This window comes from Mirounga angustirostris, unplaced genomic scaffold (genome assembly GCF_029215605.1).
Source record: "Mirounga angustirostris isolate CCGP_5_RB_7025 unplaced genomic scaffold, mMirAng1.0.hap1 SCAF_4, whole genome shotgun sequence".
NCBI classification, from domain to species: domain Eukaryota; kingdom Metazoa; phylum Chordata; class Mammalia; order Carnivora; family Phocidae; genus Mirounga; species Mirounga angustirostris.
This window is the reverse complement of record NW_026991712.1, coordinates 46,852,398-46,873,789: the sequence shown is the minus strand read 5'-3', so window position 1 is coordinate 46,873,789 and position 21,392 is coordinate 46,852,398. Positions and strand designations below refer to the sequence as shown.

The following is a 21,392-nucleotide window of genomic DNA, read 5'->3' as shown; positions in this document are numbered from 1 at the left end:
GTCTTCCAATCTATTGAGTTTTAATTGTTCCTATCAATTTTTAATTTCTTTGCAAATGATTTAAAAAAATTTTCCCTCTAAGAGATAATAAGGATTGTTTTAAAACATTTTTAATGATGCATAATGTTTCCTTCTTGTTATTTTTGTGTTTCTTTGGGTCACTGTGGTTGTTTGAACTTTTCTTTAGATGCCTAGAAATCCTCAGTTGTCTGATCCTGTTTCACAGGAGGAAACAAAAAGCTAATTTGAAACACTGACTGCATAGGTGGGACTTGTCAGTACGAACTTTAATAAAGGGTAATCTTGCTGGCTTTTTGTTGGAGAAACCCTGATTTCATATTTTGTTGTTTTTCTTCTTGGATTGTCAGATTCACCAGAGAAGAGTTATTCAGTTTTTTTGGCTAAAGAAAACAACAACAACAAATTCTCCCCAAAACTACCTGCTGACATCCCAGTGATAAAGCAGAGGAAGTCTGGGAGGTGTCTGTATTAACATTCCAAACATAGAAGTTCACTTAATTCTCTCTTTTTGGTAGAGAACACTGGCATTCCCCAATTCAGAGACCTTCTTCTACCATCTCTATAAAAGAAGGGCAAACCTTGAGTTACTGGTTGGGGAGAGGAAGAGCAATTGCCCAAAGGCAGGGAGGCTTGGACAGGACCTAGAGTATTTAACTGTTTCCTGTAAATGGTTTTCAGTTCTTAATTTATACAGTTCTGTTCACCCCATTTCCACAGGTACTTGACGCTTCCATTCCCTGAGCCTTCTGCATTCTATGTGATGTACTTTGAGGTTGTTCTCTGATTGTTCCTGCCAGTTTATGACTCCTTCGGTCCGCTAAGCCAGTTACCAGATGTCCACTTGCTTCCAGCTTCCCAAATGTTGGTGTTGTCTTCTCTCCTGTATTCCCTTCTCCTAAGTCTTTTGGAGAAAAAAAGGAAAGGAAAGGAGAGGAGAGGGGAGGGGAAGGAGGAAAGGAGAGGAAAGAAAAAAGGAAAAGAAAAGAAAAAAAGAAAAAGAAAATCCATTTTCTATAGTTTTAGTAGGGCTTTGGAGGAAGTGAAATTATATGCCTGTTCCTGATCCATCATTTGACCTGAAAGTGTTGCTATTGCTTTTAGACACATGTTACATGCCAGGTAAAATCTATAAAGAATTCTCTGGTGAAAGCTCTTGTTAGTGTAAAGGCCAATAACTGTTCTAAGCAACAAATAATTTTTTTTGCTGTTGAACTGTTTATATGTGTCGTCCCTTTTGTCTGTGACTTCAGTCTTTCCCTTTTGAACCCGTCACCAAACTCTTACTTAAAATCTTCCAGATTGAGCACTATGTCAACATCCTGTCCTATAGACCCAACACTAGCCCTGCAAGAGTTTGAACTGCATTTTCCTTTGAGTAGGCAGAATGATTACTATTTCAAAGTCTTTTCACATTGTCTCTTTTGTAAGGTAATATGATAAGAAAATGAAAACCATTTCTCTTATATCTATGCACACATTTAAGTAAGCAGACCTTGATATTTTGAATATTTTATTTTTATTTAAGTAGGCTCCATGCCCAGTGTGGAGCCCAGCATGGGGCTTGAACTCACAACCCTGAGATCAAGACCTGAGCTGAGATCAAGGGTCAGATACTTAACTGACTGAGCCACCCAGGCACCTCTGTTTTTTTTAATATTTTAAGTCCTGATAACATTCTCTACTCACTGATGCCTCCCGAAGAGTCTTCCCACTTTTACTTGGCTACTGTTCCTGGACAATTTCCTCTGGTTTAAAAGGTGACTATTAGAGGTAAAAGGTAAATATTAAAAAGAGATTAGCCTAAACTTGAGGCTTTCTTTATGGTTTGATAAACAATATTTAATGAGGTCTGGAAAAAAGTAATGCCTTGGAAAAAATCAAGGTCAACTCCTTAAAAAAATTTATCTTGGAAACAAATACTTTAAAATATCTTTATTCATAAGACTCCTAGAAAACAGGTTAGAGAATATATAACAAAGCAAAATAAAACTTCTATAATAACAAAATTTAAAAATACAATTTAATTTAGTGTAGTAAACATTTCTAGAGCTTCTTCATTCAAGGCACTGAATTAGATGCTGGAGGAGGGACCAAAAAAAACCAAAACCAAAACCAAAACAAAACAAACCAAGAAGAATGCGATTCCTAAGGGCTTAGACATTCACAAGAAATAATGGTTTAAGTTCACGTAAAATTATAGATTTTGTCTAAAACGTTTCATGAGTATGACCATATAATTTATTATTAAAAATGGAAGACTTTTGAAGAGCAAGAGGAGGTGCAATGTTAATAATTATACTGGGATCATTCTAAGCAAAACAAAATGCAAGGAGATAATATGAGGTTTCAAAGTTGGTGGAATTTTATCTGTTCAGTGAGATCAGGGAAGATAAAGAAGGGAAAAGTGGAAATTCAAAGTAGAGAGAACAGCATGAACCAAACTATGGGTGAGGAGTGGCATGTATTTGGATGGTTTAGGTATAAAAATATATACTGGTGAAAAAGTTTGAAAAGCAAGTTAAAAATAGATTTTTAAGGGCCTTCCTATAAAATCTTTGTTTTAATAAAGGATTGACATGATTCAAACTCTAATTTGAGAAGATTGTTCTGCCAGGAATGTGTAGATAGGCTAGAAAAGAAAGAGATTGAATTAGGCAAGAAGATTCAGAAGGGAAGAAGTTATGAACCCTAACTAGGACAAGAATGTCAAGGAGAAATTAGATGCCAATAATATTGTTGAAGTAGAATTCATAGACCTGGTAAATATCAAAAGGGGGGACATCAGAGGCAAGGGAAAAAGAAAAGGCCAAGAACACAATATTTTCATGTAAATAACCAAGAGAATTTAGTGTATTAATAAATAATTCAGGAGGAAGCATGCTTATTTTTTGGGGAAAAAGGGATGTTGATGCTTTATATTTAGGAGATTGAATCTGGGAAGCAGAGGAAAAATCCAGATGTTTGTCCAGCAAGTGGGTGAAAATTGTCAATCTGGATTTTGTGAGACATCATATCCACAAAGCTAAAGCCATGCTTGTGCAGAAGGGTCCAGGAGAGAGTATAGAATAAAGGAGGCTAAGAACATATAGGGGACTTAGGTAAATTCACAAGAATTAGTTTAAAAAGATAGATATGGTAGGGGAAAAGATTTTTAAGCCCTAATATCTCAAGCCAACATTTTCCTGAGCACGGACTATGAGCTAGCTTCTGTAGCAGCTCTAGGTATAGGAAAGGAATAAGAAATTGATAGGTCTTGACCTGAGGAGCAGAAGTACTAATGGCAGAGTAACTGTCAGTATTAAATACTCGTAAGAAGCCAGGTAAGATAGAGAATTAGACTAGGTTTAGTTATAAATATATCATTTAAATTTAAAAAAAGGAGTGGTGAGGAGTGCCACAAAATTTTAAAGAATGAGTGTAAAGAACACATGAAAGGAGTGAATTATATATATTTTTCAAGGAATAGAATAATTAAGGGGGGCAGAGAAGAGAGAAAAGAGGTGAAGGTGAGGAAAAGGAAGAGGAAGAAGAAGGAAGGAAGGGGGAGAGCTAGTGACACTGAGGTAACTAATTGAGGGGGTGGCAGAGGGCATCAAACTGGGTTGAATGAAGTTCTGCCCATTCAAATACTTTGTGTAAAAGATTTAAAATATGCAAACGTTGTCATTCACCTCAATGGTATTTGTTTCTGTAGCGTGCTATATAGTATCATTCTAGTTTGGTCCTTGATTATGGCAACAATCGTGCAAGATAGGTCATATAATGCTATATTTTGATATTAAATAAATAAAATACAGGTATGTAAGAAAAATACTTTACTGGGTTAGATCGATATTTCTCGCTTTCCCCCCCCCTCTTTGATAATAAAAAAAAGATTTATTCTTGAATTCTGCCTGATTATTTATGGTTTCATATTGTTGACAGCCTTATAAAAATAAACGTTATCTTTTGTTTAAAAGCCTTTTACAAATAAAAATACAATATATTGTTGCTTGGCTAACCTTTTAGGTTCTTATGGGCTGACATGTTTCAAAAGTCCAACAACTCTTATCTATGAGTCTTCCTTTAAACTCTTTGAGATAGATATGCAAGTTCTCAGGGATGCACCTTAGAAGCAGATTTCAAAGACTGAATACAAACAGTTCTCTGTTCCCCTAGTCTACAGTTTATTACTTCAGACAATGAAATCCCTTATGATTGTCTTAGGTACCTTGCTTCAGTGCTCCTCTTTTATGTGTGGATTAAAATTTATAAGATTAGTTTCTTGGTGCATAGATGAGTCTTGATTTTTGCATGAAAGAACATATTTTTCTTTATTACCAGTATGCATTCCCAATTCTTCCTAAAGTTCAGATGACCATTTGGAATAATTGATACATATTAGATTTGATTTTTAGGAAACTCTTGCTTCAGCACTTGATTACATGCAAGTATTTGATATTGTAAGAGATTTCATAGTTGATCCTGTGTTCAAGATAATTTATGAAAATGTAGATAAGGAAATGTTTATCTTTGCTTATGTTTTCTACGAATCAGTTCTTTATTCATGGTTATTCATGGCCATCCTTTCCTGTAGTCCTACCATTAAAAAAAAAAAGTTCTTGAATGGGATTCTGTCAAAGACTTTTTATATAAAAATTAACTCCTTTGATTCAATTTACCTAGACAGTCATGATGTGTGACTTTAAACAATAAGTTATACTCACCTATCCAAAAATTACTCTTTATTCTTATTAGGTAGTGATGAAATCTTAACAAATCCTATGTTCATGGCTACTTGCCTGATATATCTGATGCAGTAATGCTTCCTGCTCCTGTCCTTGGCCCGTCACATGCATCTAGTTAGTCCATAAACAATTCTCCAGTTGATATGGCCACTTTAATATACTTGCTCATTCAGGGAAACACCAGAAATCTTGGCCTAAATTACTTAAGAATTTTCATTTTCTGTTTCATATTGATTAGGAAGGAATATATAGTAAAGTCTACTGCTATAGATCACAGCCTCCATATTAGTTATAAATGTATGTATATCATTCATTGAGTAAAACCACAATGTATATGAACTGTTTTTCTTTTCTCTTATTTATTGACAGTTTTTTTAATTACAACACAAAGAATTGATGGTAAATACAGAAGATGCAATAGTATAAAAAGCCATTTAACCCGTCCCTAGGTTAAGACACTTACAGCAGACAAAAACTGCCCCACCCCAAGTCCCCTCCTTGAATGGAAACAAAATAAATATAAATTAATAAATACAAAACAAATCACTGCACAGCCCTTAACTCTTTGATTGCCATGGCAAGAACCATGCTGATGATTCTAGCTTGTGACATTTGTGTGGTTAAAGGTTGCCGCAGCAGTCAAAGGGTTATAGCATTGTAAACATAAGTACTTCGTGGAAAAGTTCAGTCATGTTAATGGTCTACAGCGATGAGATTAATAGCATGACCCCTTGACCTTTAATGACGCAACATTATAAGGAGTTGAAGAGATAGTAGCTTGGTGAGCTGTTACATAGACTAGTCAACCATTTTATTTAACAATGTGCTATGAGGCCTTGATTTACTAATAAAAGACAACTTGTGAATAATAAACACTGTTCGATGCATTGATCAATAAAATCAATGAAAAAATTAAGCACCACAGAATTTTGCCTGATTATATCTGACAGTCATAATACACTTTAGCACCATTTATTTGCCTTATATTTGCACACAAACAAGCTTTGTGTTTGTCAGTAGAAGCTATCTGAAAAAAAAAATATATATATATATATGCCAGATTTAAGATGTTAATAAATGTATAGAATCCTGTGTGGGCAAAAAAAACCACTAACAACTTGCAAACCTTAAAGCTCATTCAGCAAATAAATGAGTTATTTATTTCTTTCCTTGCACATAGAAGACTACATATTATCAGAAACTTAATGAAGTACTGTTGAATGTAATGTGAACAATCCAGAAGTTTAAAGTTAGATTTTAATATCCTCTCCATTACTGAAAATATCATGGGGAATTAAAATAAAGGCAAGTATTGTCAGACAACCAAGAGATAATAGCCTAAATATTTAATTTCTTACTGTTTCTCTCTGCTTCATGTTTTAATGTTATTTAAATAAAGTCTGCATTTATTTTATGCATTACATTCTTTTAATTTCCCATAACCACAATATAGAAAGGAAAAGTGATTTTCATAAGAAGCTATAAAATGTCTACTGTTTACCCAAGAGACAACTTTCCTCTGCAATTGCTTGCATCTCATTCTGGCTCTGAAAGACAAATGTATGTGCAATTATTTTTTTAATATAGCATATGGTATTTATTTGACAAACTAAATTTATGGGAGCTTTTTCCCCTTAATCTGTTAAATATGTATGTGTGTGTATATATATACACACACATGCATACATACACACAGACACACCATATATACACACACATATACACATACACACACTATATATATATTTCCAAATCTATATTACCAGATAGCTCATATGGATGGCATAAATTGTGTTCATTATCATACTGATCCATACTGGAATCAAGATAATGTTTATATAGGTATACAGATTTTAAAACATCCTGAAGATAGATTACTACACTGATGAAGCAGGCAATTTTCTCAGTATCAATAATTGATTCTTTTAAAAAATCATCAATAGACTATGGACTATGTTTTTGCTAAAAATTAGGTTTATTAAAAGTTATAGTAGCACAAATTTGAACTAGTAAACTCCATTTATTTCCTTCCTATAATATAAAAACAAAATATATTTATTTAAAATTATATACCTAAAAAAAAATCTTTCAAGACTTTTAAGCCTGAAGCAAATTTTTATGGGTGAGTCTCTAAAACCCCTGAAAATAGAGGTCCACAATAAAAATGCTGATGCAGTCAAAACCAATGCAGCAAAAAGCTGCCACTATAATACCCCTTATTCTTTCATTCTCTTTCTAATATATAATTTATGTAATTTACACATAAAGGGAAACAGATACAGAATTGAGGTTTTAGGCATTCATGTACACATGATGTACCTTAAACAGAACACTATATTATGGTATTTACTTTCCTGTATAATTATTTAAGATACATTCTCCAAAAGCAAAGTTCCTTAGCTGGCTTATCAACAGACAACAGCCTTCATACTCAGCATTTCACTTTTCTCAGGGGAATAACTCTAAAAAAGTTAGAATCCAATGTAAGAGATTGGAAGGTGTGTGAAATTGATTGGAAACTCTTTGCATGAAACTTGTGAAGGAAATTACTGAGGAACAAAAATATATTTTCTGGGCCCATGTCCGATATATAGTGCTGCTCAATTCTGGTTTTCATAAACAGAAGGGAAAATCAAATCTGTAAAAAAAGAGGGGCAAGGTGGAAATGGAAAGGAATGCAAATACGGGCACAGACTACATAAGACAATACAAAATAATATAACCCTCCCAACCATCTGTATTCTGGGGTGACACACAGAAAGCAAACAAATAATTTCAGGATTGGAGGAGCAGAAAAACCAGATACCCAATCATCCTTGTTAAGAAATCAGGTTTGTTTGAAAGTAACAAAGTAACTAAGATTGTGAAATTTTGTATTTATGAACATAAAAAAGAATAACGTATTCCACTTCGGATAGAAAAGAAGTAACAAAAAACCAAAACCAAAAACAACCCTAATTTTACCCAGGCAGTAGGACCTACTAAAGAGCTGTGAGAAGACAAGCAATAATGTGGCCTCTGTGGTAGTGTTTCAGTGGTAGCAAAAATTATGACATTGATTTAAGGATTGAATCAGTCATTCAAGGAAACTATGTTTTACCTTCACAACTGGGTTATCAATATATAGAGAGGGAAAAAGTTCAAATTGGCATTACGAAAGAACAAATGAAACATGCATTCTAGTGACTTTGCAAATAGACAGCTCACACCAGGCTTTATTCATCCATATCTTAGCAAGACAGGCCAACATAGAAACATATATTCATACAAAATGTGGCAAGAACAAGCAGCACCATATCCTATCCTAGAAAAAAAGCAACCTACCATGCAGTCACATCTCACCAAAGCTTCATCGTATATGAGGCATTTATAAAAAGGCCTGTGTCAAAAAGTGTTATGCCTGGGATCAAATCTAGCTACAGACCAAATGCTACAGATATGTCTGTATTTTGTGTAATTTTTTTTTTTCATGGAGAAAAACAAGTAGATAAAATACTCAAGAAACATCTTTGTAAGTCAAAAAGTTAATCATTTTATTCATGTTCACCATTCTCCTTCTGGTTTTTCTATGTGAAATAAGGGTTAATGACATCTTACTCTGAAGCTAAGTGGCCTAACATGATACAATTATCATATTTTCATATCTATATTTAATTGATTTTCTTCTCCCTTCTTAAGGGCATATAAATTCAGCTCTATAGCAGAGCACGTGGCAAAGTTATGTGAATCAGCACAACATTCTAATTTATGATGTATTTGTCTTACAATGCCCAGTGTGCCCTTGAATGTAAGGCCACATTGAGTGCAAACTTGAATATTAACCCCAGTCCAATGTTAGTATAAGACAGATTTTTAAGATGCACTGCTCTTTAAATTGGAAAGGCATATAATCTTTAGAAATCTTCATAAATATCTTTCATATGTTTTTTATACTTAGGCACTAACCATGAGTTAACTGGGTATGCCCTCATTTTCCTTTAAGAGCTTTAGTTATGTACTATTTTACAGTACTCATGATCTTATACCCTTACTTCATATAAAGAATTAGCATTGTTCTAAAAAAAGATGCATGTTTCTGTCCAATTATAAGCTCAAAATTGTGTTTAAAAATCGAAGGCTGCTACTTCAGTATTCTACCAGAATATTGACAAGTTTTATAATATATGTTTTTCACTCAATTTCTGTGACTTTGTCAGTGTTTGTTTGGATCAGTGTTCATTCTTAGGCTTTATATACTATTGGTTTAAATTTCAAAGTAGAAATACGTATAAAATGTTGAGATATTTGAAATTGATGTTATTCATCTGACCTGAAATATCTCTGAATTATTTCAAAATGATACCAGTGGAAACAAAAAATGATTTGAGTAGGACAGAAAGACAAAGGTTACAATTAGGTGAGATTAGAAGACTAAGGCAATTTCTTTGCTACTATACCAAGTGTTTATGTTATGTGATTACTGAGGTAAATTTCTATCCTAGAGAAATGGCTTTTCTCAGGAGATTCTAACATATATCTTTCCAATTGAGGTTACTGAACACCTAACTTTTGACATTTTTAGCCTATAAGGCAGTGCATTAGTATCAGATGTGTTTATGCAGGGTAACATCTAAAAACCACTGGCTAATTATATACATTGATATATCACATACCCATTACTAACATGAAGAGCCTGAAGTTGCATTTTTCTCTATTTTTATACTTGCTAAAGTAGAATTTCCAGTTGTATTAAGGAGTGCTGTAGTATGTTTTTATATTTTATAAAACACTCATTTTTCTTTTTCCTCCATTTCCATTATATTTAATATATGTAGTATTTAATTTTCATATTTATGGTGTGGTGCTCCACCTGGTTGCTGTTTTCTTTATCATATAAAATTCTAATTTTTAAAATATAACTGATAAAATATTTCTGATGTAGCTCTGGTTCCCTTTTCAGCAACAAGGAACCTAAAAAAAAGATACATATCCTTTCCCAGTTATATAACCTGCAGTCAAAATAAATTAATATCATGAAGGTGCATGAGATGCAATGGAATGATTAAATCCTCTAATACTATTGACTTGAAACCTTTTGTGATATCATATATTGGCTGAGATTATATTTACAGCTATTTATAAATAGCTTATCTGAATTTAACATTTCTGGTTTAGATGGCATGTTCTTTTTGACATCTGTGATGTTTTGGAATGTGCTCTTGAGAGCATCAAAAATTAAATGAACTCTTTGCTATGTTTGCTGAAAAAGATTTCACCGCCATCCACGAGGTTGTTTCAGTATATGTTACAATCTCACAGACTCAATACTACCAGTAAATCACCACCTTTATTAGTTTCTGGAAATAATTCCAAAACTTAAAAAAAAAAAATCTTTTCATGACTCTTGTGTTAGCTCAGTCTACTTGATTATAACATCCATTTCTCTTCAGATAGCACATTGAATGTAGTCAATATGGACACATTGGTTACTCTATGTAAGACTCACAAAGTGTGGGCGTGTATTTGATACTAGAGATATCAGCATAATATGCAGAACTTGGAAGTATTATATTACTATACCTAGGATCCAGTATATACAAATCATCCACATATTGGAACTACCAGTGAAGTTGGGCAGGGTTCTCATCCACCACATTGTGTTTTTTTAATCACCCACAGAAAGGGAATAAAAATAAGTATATCGTATATGAAACAAATTGTGTCAATAGAAAAAGGTTACAACCAATCTGACTAGTAAAAGTAACATTTGCTTATTTCAGTAAATCAGTCTCTATCCTTTATTACTTAGTAATTATTTTCTGTAAATTATTACTTAGTAATTTATTACATCTGATTCAGAAAAGCCTTGCCCTCTGATTTATAACAGAAGTTGTCTTTGCTAGTATCATATAATGTTCTCTAATTTATCTATGGTATCTCTGCAGTTGTAAAGAGTTTCTGTATTCACCTGTTCTGATTGCCATGTCAGCAGACACTTTGTTCTAAAAGGGGTCAATAGTTAAATTCACAAACTCCTCTATGGTCTGATGTAGATTTACTGCTTTACAGGGAATACAGACTGTTTATTTTAATACTTCATTTCAGTCCAGTTAATAATATACAGAACAATAATATTTGGCTAAAATTATAGACTATAGAGTTAATTTATGTAAGGAACATTACGTTGTTTACATTTGTGTTTATATTAAAGTATTAAAAATGAAACAGAAGGAGAATTATGTTTTGTGATCATGAATGTGTTTTTCAATTTGAGAAACCCTAGGTCTGAACTTTCGATGCTATTAATGATGTGTGATGAAAAATATTTGATAGATTATAAGTTTCTATTGATACTGAACTTGGTATATTATGTTGTTGACCCATGGAAATTTATTCCACGTTGTTTTTGAATCACTATTCTTATTTGCTAGACCAATTGGTCACTCTCCCTTTCATTATTCCAATAGGATTGAGACTTTTTTTCCCCAAACCGCAGTGGAAGAGGAGTCAGCAACCATACTCACAAAGTGCCCTGTGTACAATAAACAAATAGAATCTTGATGTTTGTGATTATATGGAACTTAATATTTTCTTATCTCTTGTAGTCTCACAGCCTGAAAATTTAACTATTCTAGTAAAGAGAGAAGCTGTATATGCCTTTTCTTATCACATAAATCTCATTTCATATTGAAGTAAATATGACCCAACACTTATCCATGACATTTTCAAAATGCAAGCATAATGATAGGGTCTTTCCTTTCTTAATGCTATGATTATTTTCTAGCCCTTATATACTTATAGTCTTATGATGGATCAGGATATTGTGACAAATGAGTAAAGAGGCAAAAGATTGCTTCTTCAGTTTCTTTCTCATTTTAGAAAAAAAAAAAATCAGTGTTTAATGCAGGTTGATGGAATTCCTCAATGATTTACCCATGTCCCCAAATGACATAGTTCCTCATTTCTATGTTTAGCAAAATACAATTTCCAGTCATCTTTTCTCTTGACATCAAGGTCCTAAAAGGATTAAGCCCTCCCATAAGCAAACACTGTATAAGTGAGCTTATGTATATAGTCCTCCATGCTCAGTAGAAGTGGCTAACTCTTTATAATATCAGCATCATCTAGAATGGAAGCACTGAAGTAAAGCTGTGGGACTGATTTTGGTCCTCTCCCCATGCTTTCTTTCTTGGCCCTTACATACATAATCTCTGATATCTTGTCAAAATATAGTTTACATTGCATAATGTTTTGCTGTAAAGATATTCCTCTTTTTTAACTGTTCTGTTTTCTTATCCTTACATTATGTATGTTCAGGTTGTAAGAAATAACAATCTGCAAAGGCTTTGCAGCATGCCACCCATGATTACAAAATATTTTCCCAAACCAATTCATAAACATGTTGTTTAACCAAAAGACATTATAATTTTCATGCTATGTTGAGTATAAATATAAATTCAAGGCAGCCAAACTATCCATTTCCAAATAAGAATGTGTACCTACACTCATTAAAAATCATCTGGAAATGTGTATTATTAGCAAATGAGTAAGAAATTTTCACTAGTATAAAATTCCTGCTTTGTATAAAAGCCACACTGGCCATTCAAGTATTTTTAGTTTTTTTTTTTCCCCTATAGTTTTATATTTGTACTTAAAATGATGAATTTAGACTTGAAATTATATTAAAGGAAAATTAAAAGTCACTTCTACCTATAGGGCATTTTTCGAGTGTGCATGTAAATAGCAAAGTGTCCATCTGCAGATCCACCATCAACACTCTTTCTCTCTCTCTACTCTAAGGAAACAGCTCATGCTTACTAGGGTTTTAGAGTACAATTAACACTCCAAAGGAGAAGCAATACCAGATTTCCTTCAGTTTGTGCCAGTTTGCAAGTTAAAGGTCAAAGGGCAAAGACACAGAACAGGACTCTTCAAGGAAAATTTTCACAGAAGACAATGTTTAAGTTGTTGTTAATGACAGTCAACAGATCAATAATCAAGTTCAAGGCAAGCTGTTCATTGTTTCAAAAGCTAATCCCCTCAAAAGCTGGCTTTCACACAAAGCCAATGTCTGACTCATGGGGTGCATTCCGTCTGACCATCTCTAGTAAGTTCACAGCCCAGTGGCTGTAAAGCCTTTCACTGCAAGAAGCAGCTCCTAAAAATCAATAAAGAGGTCTGTCAGTTGCTGACTTTTCTCTAGGAAAAAAATATTGATACAAACCTGCTCTGCAGGTCACATGAAAATGACAATACTGCTGTTAGGACAAATTACACTCAACAATGAAATGCTTTGGTGGTCTCTTGGCTCTGTCAGTGATCAAATGGATGGCTAAATGCCAGAAGCCACACTAACCCTTTGAGAACTATGGTTGACATGCAATAAGTAATGTACTGGAGGATATTCATGCAATCTCAGAGTCATCATTTTAAGTCATTTTTAAAATGGCAATGCTAACTGCATGTACCAAGGCAAATTGAATTTTCATGCAATGGATTTTAAAACAAATTCAATATGTCTAAGGAAAAAAAGACTTAGGCTATTATAATCAGTTCTTCAAATAAAATTTCACTCTTACATTTTCTTAATAAAATACCTTTTTATTTGCCAGAAAAATTTTTGGCAAGTAACATTTCTGTTTACTATAAACGCATTTATGTAGTACCGCAAATTGCTTAAAAATTACATGGGGTTATAGGATATCTGTTTTAAAAATCTGAACTTCTTGAACCTGTGCCTGTTTTTACCATTGCCCAGTTCTATAATTTACTAGATAGCAAGACTGACAATCCTAAGACTCTGAAAGCTGGTCTGATAGTTCTCAAAGGGTTACACCAATGTATTACTAGTGTCACATATCCTTGTAAAATAACTGTCACTTTAAACCACTTTGGAGACATACTGCTTCTTGCTCTTAATGAATATTCCTGACAGACCCATGAAAGGCCTGGGGCAATGGCCTAATACAACTTGGGGAGATTATCACAATGATGTAGGGGTCAGGTGGCAGGAAGGGGATTAGAAACACTTCAAAACAATCAAAAGGTCCTGTTTGAATATAGCTATGAATATAAATGTGATGAAACATTGAGGACATAGCTGAGAACAGCTGTATAAAACGAAAAATGGATGTATTATTAAGGCTGTTACTATATTGCAGATATTTTGGCCCCTTGTTTGTTGGAAAATGGCTGTCCCAACAGTCTAAAGTCCTGCATGTGTATTCCAGATCTCCCACCTGACAAAAATGAAGTGGAGGAGACTATCCATAGCAGTCAGAGAGCTATCTTCTTTGGAGACAAAGCTGTTTTGGGTCTTCACACTTTCCTGAAAGTTCAATTGTGGGTTTTTGTTTAACCTTTTTTTCTTTGCTTTAAAGCAAAAAATTCATGGGTTTTTCCATTTTGCTTTTTTCCCCCAGATATGGGCTCAGACTTCAGAAGGAAAATAATATTAGAAACCTTTAAGAAGAATCTTTTCTTCTTTTTTTCCTCTTCTTTAGTTAATCCTGAAAATTTACTGGGCATTGAGCGTGCAGAGGAAAGGCCTAGAACTGAATGACAAAGAAAGACAAAGGACTGAAGAACGGCAGATACTGTGCATCATGGAAGCTTCCCCATGAGTGTATTTCCACTCATGTGCAGGACCAGCAACCCTCTGGGTTTGAAAGGTCAGCCCTGAATCAGGCTGCCACAAGCCTGCTCCTAGCTAGGAAACAGCATAACAGCTCTTGTCTTGAATCTCAAGTTACCACAAACTCCTGGAAAAGAAAGAAAGAAAAAAAACCCTACATCACACCCACTCTTGCATAGAGCGTTTACAGTACAGTATGTGGCGGGGTGTTCCTTTCCTCTTGAACTGGAACACAGTGTAAACCAATACAAGGAGGCATAAGGCCAAGATGCAGGGAATGACAATAGCTATGGCTTTCACAGTGCTGGCTGTGTTGTCCAGTTTGATGACAATGTCTACATCGTCTGGTGGGCTGTGTCCTTCTTTATCTCTGTCTGTTGGTCCATCACAGCCCATAAAATCCTTGAGGATGGATCTGGGATATCCAGGTTCTACTTTGAGTATCTGGTTGTTGAATTTCCAGTACTCCTTTCCTTTGTAGAAATACGTAAAGCCTAGGGGGGAAACACACACACATAGGTACCACTTATTTTGAAAGTGTATATGTATAGAAATTCTTACTAACTTACATTAGGCTACTTTTTAAAAGATGTATTTTTTTTTTAAAGATTTTATTTATTTGACACAGAGAGCACAAGTAGGCAGAGCGGCAGGCAGAGGGAGAGGGAGAAGCAGGCTCTCTGCTGAGCAGGGAGCCCGATGTGGGGCTCGATCCCAGGACCCTGGGATCACGACCTGAGCCAAAGGCAGTCGCTTAACCAACTGAGCCACCCAGGCGCCCCTAAAAGATGTATTTTAAGGCCCTTCCATTTTGGTAGGAAGAAAACATTATCTTCAGCTTAGCGCTCTGTTGAAATAAATCTAGAGTTGTGCCCTCTAATGCTTATCTATGGAAAACTTTGCCAAGAGTCAAAATATCTATAGAGGACAGCTGAAAGATCATGCTGAACACATCTACTCCTAGTCTGGAAAGAGAGCTTTACCCTATTTCTTACTTGTAAGGTTGCAGTTTCAGATTTACCTATCAGGGTGATAATACCAACCTATACTGAAATATGCTGAAACAGCCTTATGAGTTGAAGCACTAGGTCCCCGCAGACTGCTGTTGAAGACATTGTACAATGCATCATGAGGAGGCCACTCCAGGAAACACCTCAGGGGAAATTTCTAATCATCTTAGTATTGGGAGCAGTTGTACTTAAACACTAGGTTTGCTTTTGTCATTTGGACAAGAAATCATAACAATTCATAAGTCATGAAACTATACAGATGTTTTCTTTGTCTGCTAGGAATCTTAAGTAAATAGGTATTTAGGGTATTTTCTGCACTAACCTTGTTTCTGACTCTAGATCATACCCATTTTGTCCCTACTCCTTTTGCCCTTTTCACTTAACATTCTTATTTACTTATATAATAAAGGATTAATAGACTATAAATAAATCTATAATTCTAACTTTAATAGTTCCAACTAACATATTCCATGGGGGAGGATGTAGTATGTGGAAGGTAACTAGCAATACATATGACTTATGTTCCAAAATTATGGATGCAGATAATAGACTTTGAAGGCTTGTGACAAACTACAAATATGTGTGTTTTTCTTAGGACTCTTCCCTAAATTGTTGTTTTTGTTGGGAGAAAAAAAAAGTTTTTTTCATCCAGAGCTTCTTCATGTCAAGTTTCTTTGTGACTGCACTCATTGGACTTAATTCCTGCTTTGAGACAAACTTCAAGAAACCGAGAAGAAATATTTTAATGTTATCATTACTTAAAAACTATATTTTGGGAGCTATTTTGAATAGTATGCCTACTTTAGGGTTAGTAATCATTAATGAGGGTTTTCTTTATCCTGTATTATTAAACACTTATTATGGAAGAAGTATTGTGTTTAAAGCTCAGTAAAGACATATTTTAATCCTCATAACCACTCTGTCAAGTAGAATTATTTACCTATACTTTTCAGGCAAAGATACTGAGGCTTAGAGATAAGATAATATGTCTAAGTCCTGGTGAAAGCAGAATTTAAATCTTGATCTAGTTCTAGACCTGAACACTTAATGATTTTTCTAAAAACCGTGTCCTTTAACAAACGCTTCCTGATTAAACATCACAGGCTGTGATAGGTAAAACCCATACAACAAAAAACTGACACCTTTCAAAAAATTTCATCTAGGCTAGACCATCACTTCAGGTCACTTCATTTTGGAAATCATTCTGTTCAATGCCATAAAAATCTGCTGTTGCTTTTCATTTCGAAGGGCAGTTTTGCAATCAGAGTAACATGCCAAGTGAAAACAGGTGATGTAGATTCAAATATTTCAGCAGGGAGCTGGTATTTGATCACACTAATGAAATCCAATGTAATTACTCAACAAGCTTGGATGAAGAAATGTTGAGGACTTGCCAAATAATAGTACATTAGACAATCACTGTTGAATAATGGCATTGATTTAGAATTAAACAGACCTTCAAAACAGGTGAACATACTTCTTATATTTATAAACTAGAAACCAACAGCTGGAAGGGTCCTCATCTTTAATTTTTAGTCAAAGCTAATTACTGTGAACCTACTTGGTACCGTACAAAAGTTCACAGGTTTCCATTTTCATATTTATGCAGGCCAAATTTTATAGTGGCACACTCCATATACAGGAGTAGAATTGTAGTTTACTGAATATACTTGTTAGAGATAACAAGTCTAGTCAGTAGAAGTTAAATAATAAAAGTATTTGAAAATAAGTGCCCTGCAATAGAAATCTGTCAAACCTTAATCCCACAATATTCATCTCATTCAGTAATGAGAAATATGAAATAGCCATTGGTGGAAGAAATGTTTATGTACTCATTTTTTTTTCCTTTTTAAAAATAGCTTTGATGATATACTCTTGTAGATGTTATGCTAATTAAGAATAGCAACTTCAGATGAATTCTTACCCGAATTATTACTTTTTGAGAAATCAGGGGGGCTGTAATGTATTATGTGATCACTTTTTTTCTCCCATATTTGACCAGATTTTACTGGTGACTTTTCTATTGTGTAGTCCTAAAATGTAATGAGACACTGTCCATCATAATTGTCTTGTTCTAACTTACTAGATGTCCCTGGATGACAATGTCTGTGTGTTCTCTGTCTTCCATTTTTATATGTTTATTAGTAAGAAGTTAATTAGTATTTAATAAATGTGAATGAATAAACTGACTCTTGTGGAAATATGTGTTTAAATCACACTTGTACATTTTAACAGAATGAGAGTGGGGAGTAGGGACTACAGCAAATCAACAGAATCAAGAGTCAAAACTAATTTAATAGGCTAAAATAGTCAAAACTATTTAACAGCAATCAGCAAGATGAAAGGCAACAGTTTGAAAAGTAGAGTCTTGTGTTTGCCTTAAGATTGCATTTTCTAAGGAGGGAATATAGAAAACCTAGGTGGTATGGCTTGACAGCAATTAACATAGAAACAAATTGAAGGAGAGGGAATGAAGCAATTCTTTACTACAACTTTAGTATATGTTAAAAACTCACTGTTGCTTAAAACATGGTCAAATAATGAGTGCTAAGAAGAAATCATTCCACTATATTCTGCATGAGTCAGATCTCATTTAGATTGTTGTATTTTCAAAGACTAAAAGTAAAGAGAAAAATGAAAAATACTTAAATTAAGATGGTTTTACAGGTGAAAAGCAGGAGGATGATGGCTCAGGAAGCTACATTCTGAGAAAGCCTGGATTTGTGTAGTATGACAAGATGAAAAATTTAACCAGACATGACAGATAATCAGTTACTTTAATGATATACTGTAGAGAAAGGTGTTAACTTTTCCTCTTTGGAGATAGTGCATTACAGCACATTCAGTAGGGCTAGATTGTTCTAGTTTCAAACCTCAAATATATAATCTTACCTTTTTTATGATTATGAATAAGTTACTTAAACTAACTGATGCCAACTTCCTCATTTATATATAATAATAAATGACATAAAAAGATATTTATGTTGGACAATTAAATTAGATAATGACTTTATGTAGTATATCTGATATATGATAGGCATTCAATAAATAGCACAATAATTCATATTTCATTTGTAAAGATGGCAGAATTAATAGCAGTAGGTGTATATGGAGGCACATTCCACTTTAATATGAAAAATACCCTTCAAAATTCTATAGCTGAGTTGCTGAATTTGTGGACTGCCATTTGTTTGTTTAAGATTATCACTAGGAGAAGATTCCAAGGAAGAAATTCCTGTATCAATAGAAGGATAGACCAGAGAAAACCTTCAGTGTTCAATCATCTCCAACTTTATGACTATCAAATTTCATGTGTATAAAGTTACAGGGGATTACTCTGAGTCAAAATATAAATATAAATGCATTACTTAGTAATTTGAACTTGTTATCTTTCATACACAAACCTAAGGGAAGAAATTGTGTAAAGTATGAATTTAAGGTAAAAAGCTACAAGTATGAAATTTGTAGATAATAAAAAGTGGAGAATTTGCTGTTGATAGACCAAAGCCTTCCAGATTCTTTGATATTGCTATTGTACAGAACAAGGGTTTGAGACAGATGAGAGATCGCCTCCAGGGAGGGAATTTTTAGAATAATGGGAGGGATAAAATTATTTATACAACTAATATTTATTGAATGTTTAGTATGTGACTGCCTTCAAACAGTTTGCACTAGAGGGGATAATGAGCATATAAGCTGATCATTGTAATATGAGATTTGAGTACAAGGGATAGGGTAATCACACAAGGATATTCAAGGAGAATATTCTGAAAGATGAAAAGTGAGCTCAGTGTTGAGGGATATCAAACAGAGGGCTGGAAAGGACCCGGAAAGGTCCAGAAGACATAGATATATTGCAGTTTCATCTGCAGTTTATATTCATTTGTAAGCATTGATTTTCCCAAAATGCTTCATTTGTCAGTATTTTACAAAGTTATTTTTTGCTCTGAGAAAAGAAATCATGAAATTCTGAATATAAGAAAACTGTTATTTTTTTTTGTAATTGACCCTTGAGGTGGGAAGATCTTGGGGAAATGCTCTTGGAAATATGATCTTGGAAGTCTCAGTCCTGTTTTGTACAACACATAAAATTTTCACTTTTGTGAAAATTGATGGTACTTTGTTAATTGTATTAATATAACATAAAGAGAATACAATTACATAGTCTAATTTAAAAATTTTGATATGTTGCTTCATAGTTGTTCAGAAACTATGAAAGAGTTGATTCAGTTTAGAATATACTTCTCGGCACAGTTTCACTGATTTATACTGAATGAGTATTATTAAATATTCAGATGGAAAAGAATATGAAATATCATGGGGCAAGGGTAGCAAGATTTTTTTTGTTATTTTTATATAAATATATTTATTTATATATATTTATTCCCAGAGAATCTAAATCAAATCTCAGATATTAGTGGCCTTGTATATAGAAACAGGGAAAATGAAAACCATTAATGTGGTAAGGAATTAAGATTATGTGTATTATGTCTACTTTTTCAATCTTTTGAAACAATTTATTACTTATTTTAAAAGTTATTTTTATCTTAAAAGATAAGCTCAGGTTAGAAAATTAATAAAATAAAGACAAGAAATAAGAAACTGTTACCAAACTTCCTAGAGTTAATAACACTGCAGTAGATCTTGGTTGAATTTTCTTTGCACTATTTTTGTACGGAATGTGATAACTTTTATTGAAGACAGTCTAGAGCAGTGCTAAGACTTCTGTAAATATTAGCTAGAGTTGGTTTTATCTGGGCTTTAATAACCCCTTTATTCTAACCTCAAGAAATCTCCTCCCTCTAGTTTCTTCCTTGGTGACACCTATAATTTGTAGGGGTTATCTCAATTTTCTGCCTCCATGTGATCATTGTTCACATTTTTTTTTTTTTTTCATTTCTTGGTCCTTTTCATCCTCATCTGCATAGTTGGAGTTTTGGGCCCTATTTTGATCTGATTAACTGCCTCCAATGTGACTGCAGTGTTACTTCCTTCATTTTCTTATTGATATCCTTTTGACAGATATGTTTTCTTCTTTATCTGTCCTCTTCTATGGATTTTTGCTTTTAAACACATACAGGCTCTGTATCTTAACTTGGTCCTTTAATTTTCTGAACCAATAGAATATACACAAAATCTATAATTCTCTACAAGTGCTATGATCAGGGCTTCAAGGTTCTTTTTGACTTTGCCTCTCCCTACAGCATGTTACTTGTGGGGCACTATCATACAGAATGTAGTATGTGATTTCATACAACAAGGGTCAAAATACAGTTTGTGTACTTTGACTTTTCTGACTGGTGTTTATTGGTCCTGGGTCACAGTTCCTTCAGGTTTACACTCAGTGTATAGTTGTCTTAAACTCTGGCAATATGCTGATCGTTAATTATAATCTTCAATGATGGTGTTTATTTTTCATTTTCCTATTTCTTTAGTTAACTTTTTTGTTCTTTCCTCACCTGATATATTTAATTTTGTTTTTGCAAATGATGTTTACTTTATTCTTATTGCATATGTTATAGACTTTTCATGCTATTGAGGACCGGTATGGTATGTAATTTTCTTAATGGTTCCTATTATAAATCATTTGATGGATCAGGTATGTTTTTTCTATGTATTTCAGAATGATTTCTTTCCTTTGTTCTGGAATATTGTGTATAAATCCTATTTTGAATTATTATTATGGTTTATTCCTATTTACTGCTTTCTGAATGAGAAGAGAAATGTTGAGACTTTACATATGCCAACAGATAGGAGTATATGGGTTTTCCCTCACTTGGCTAACTTTCCACTTAGGATCTGGCTGAAACTCAAATCTTGAGATGGAGAGCAAGGAACGTGGGCAGCTCTCTGCTCTGCTTCTGGCTATTAAGCAATCATACAGTCACTTAGCCTGATTGTATTCAGTTGGGATCTTCCCTGTTTGCTGATACATGAAAAATTAAAATCTTCAATGTGCACAATTGCCAGGTGTCTTTGTGTCTCAGCCCACACTTACAACATACCTTCCTTGTGACCAGC

General features: G+C 33.8%; 1 protein-coding gene across 2 annotated transcripts in view; it reads right to left on the bottom strand.

Moving 5' to 3' along the window:
• Nucleotides 1-4,649: 4,649 nt before the first annotated feature.
• Nucleotides 4,650-21,392, bottom strand: part of MMP16 (matrix metallopeptidase 16) — a 280,343-nt gene continuing 263,600 nt past the window's right edge. The window contains exon 10 of one of the 2 annotated variants that reach the window (XM_054512545.2): nucleotides 4,650-6,295. In XM_054512545.2, the coding sequence (XP_054368520.1) occupies nucleotides 6,285-6,295 (11 nt within the window). In that variant the 3' untranslated portion in view covers nucleotides 4,650-6,284. Of the gene's footprint in view, nucleotides 6,296-14,152; nucleotides 14,856-21,392 lie in introns of those variants that run through there. The other variant, XM_045896274.3, reaches the window with a different exon arrangement.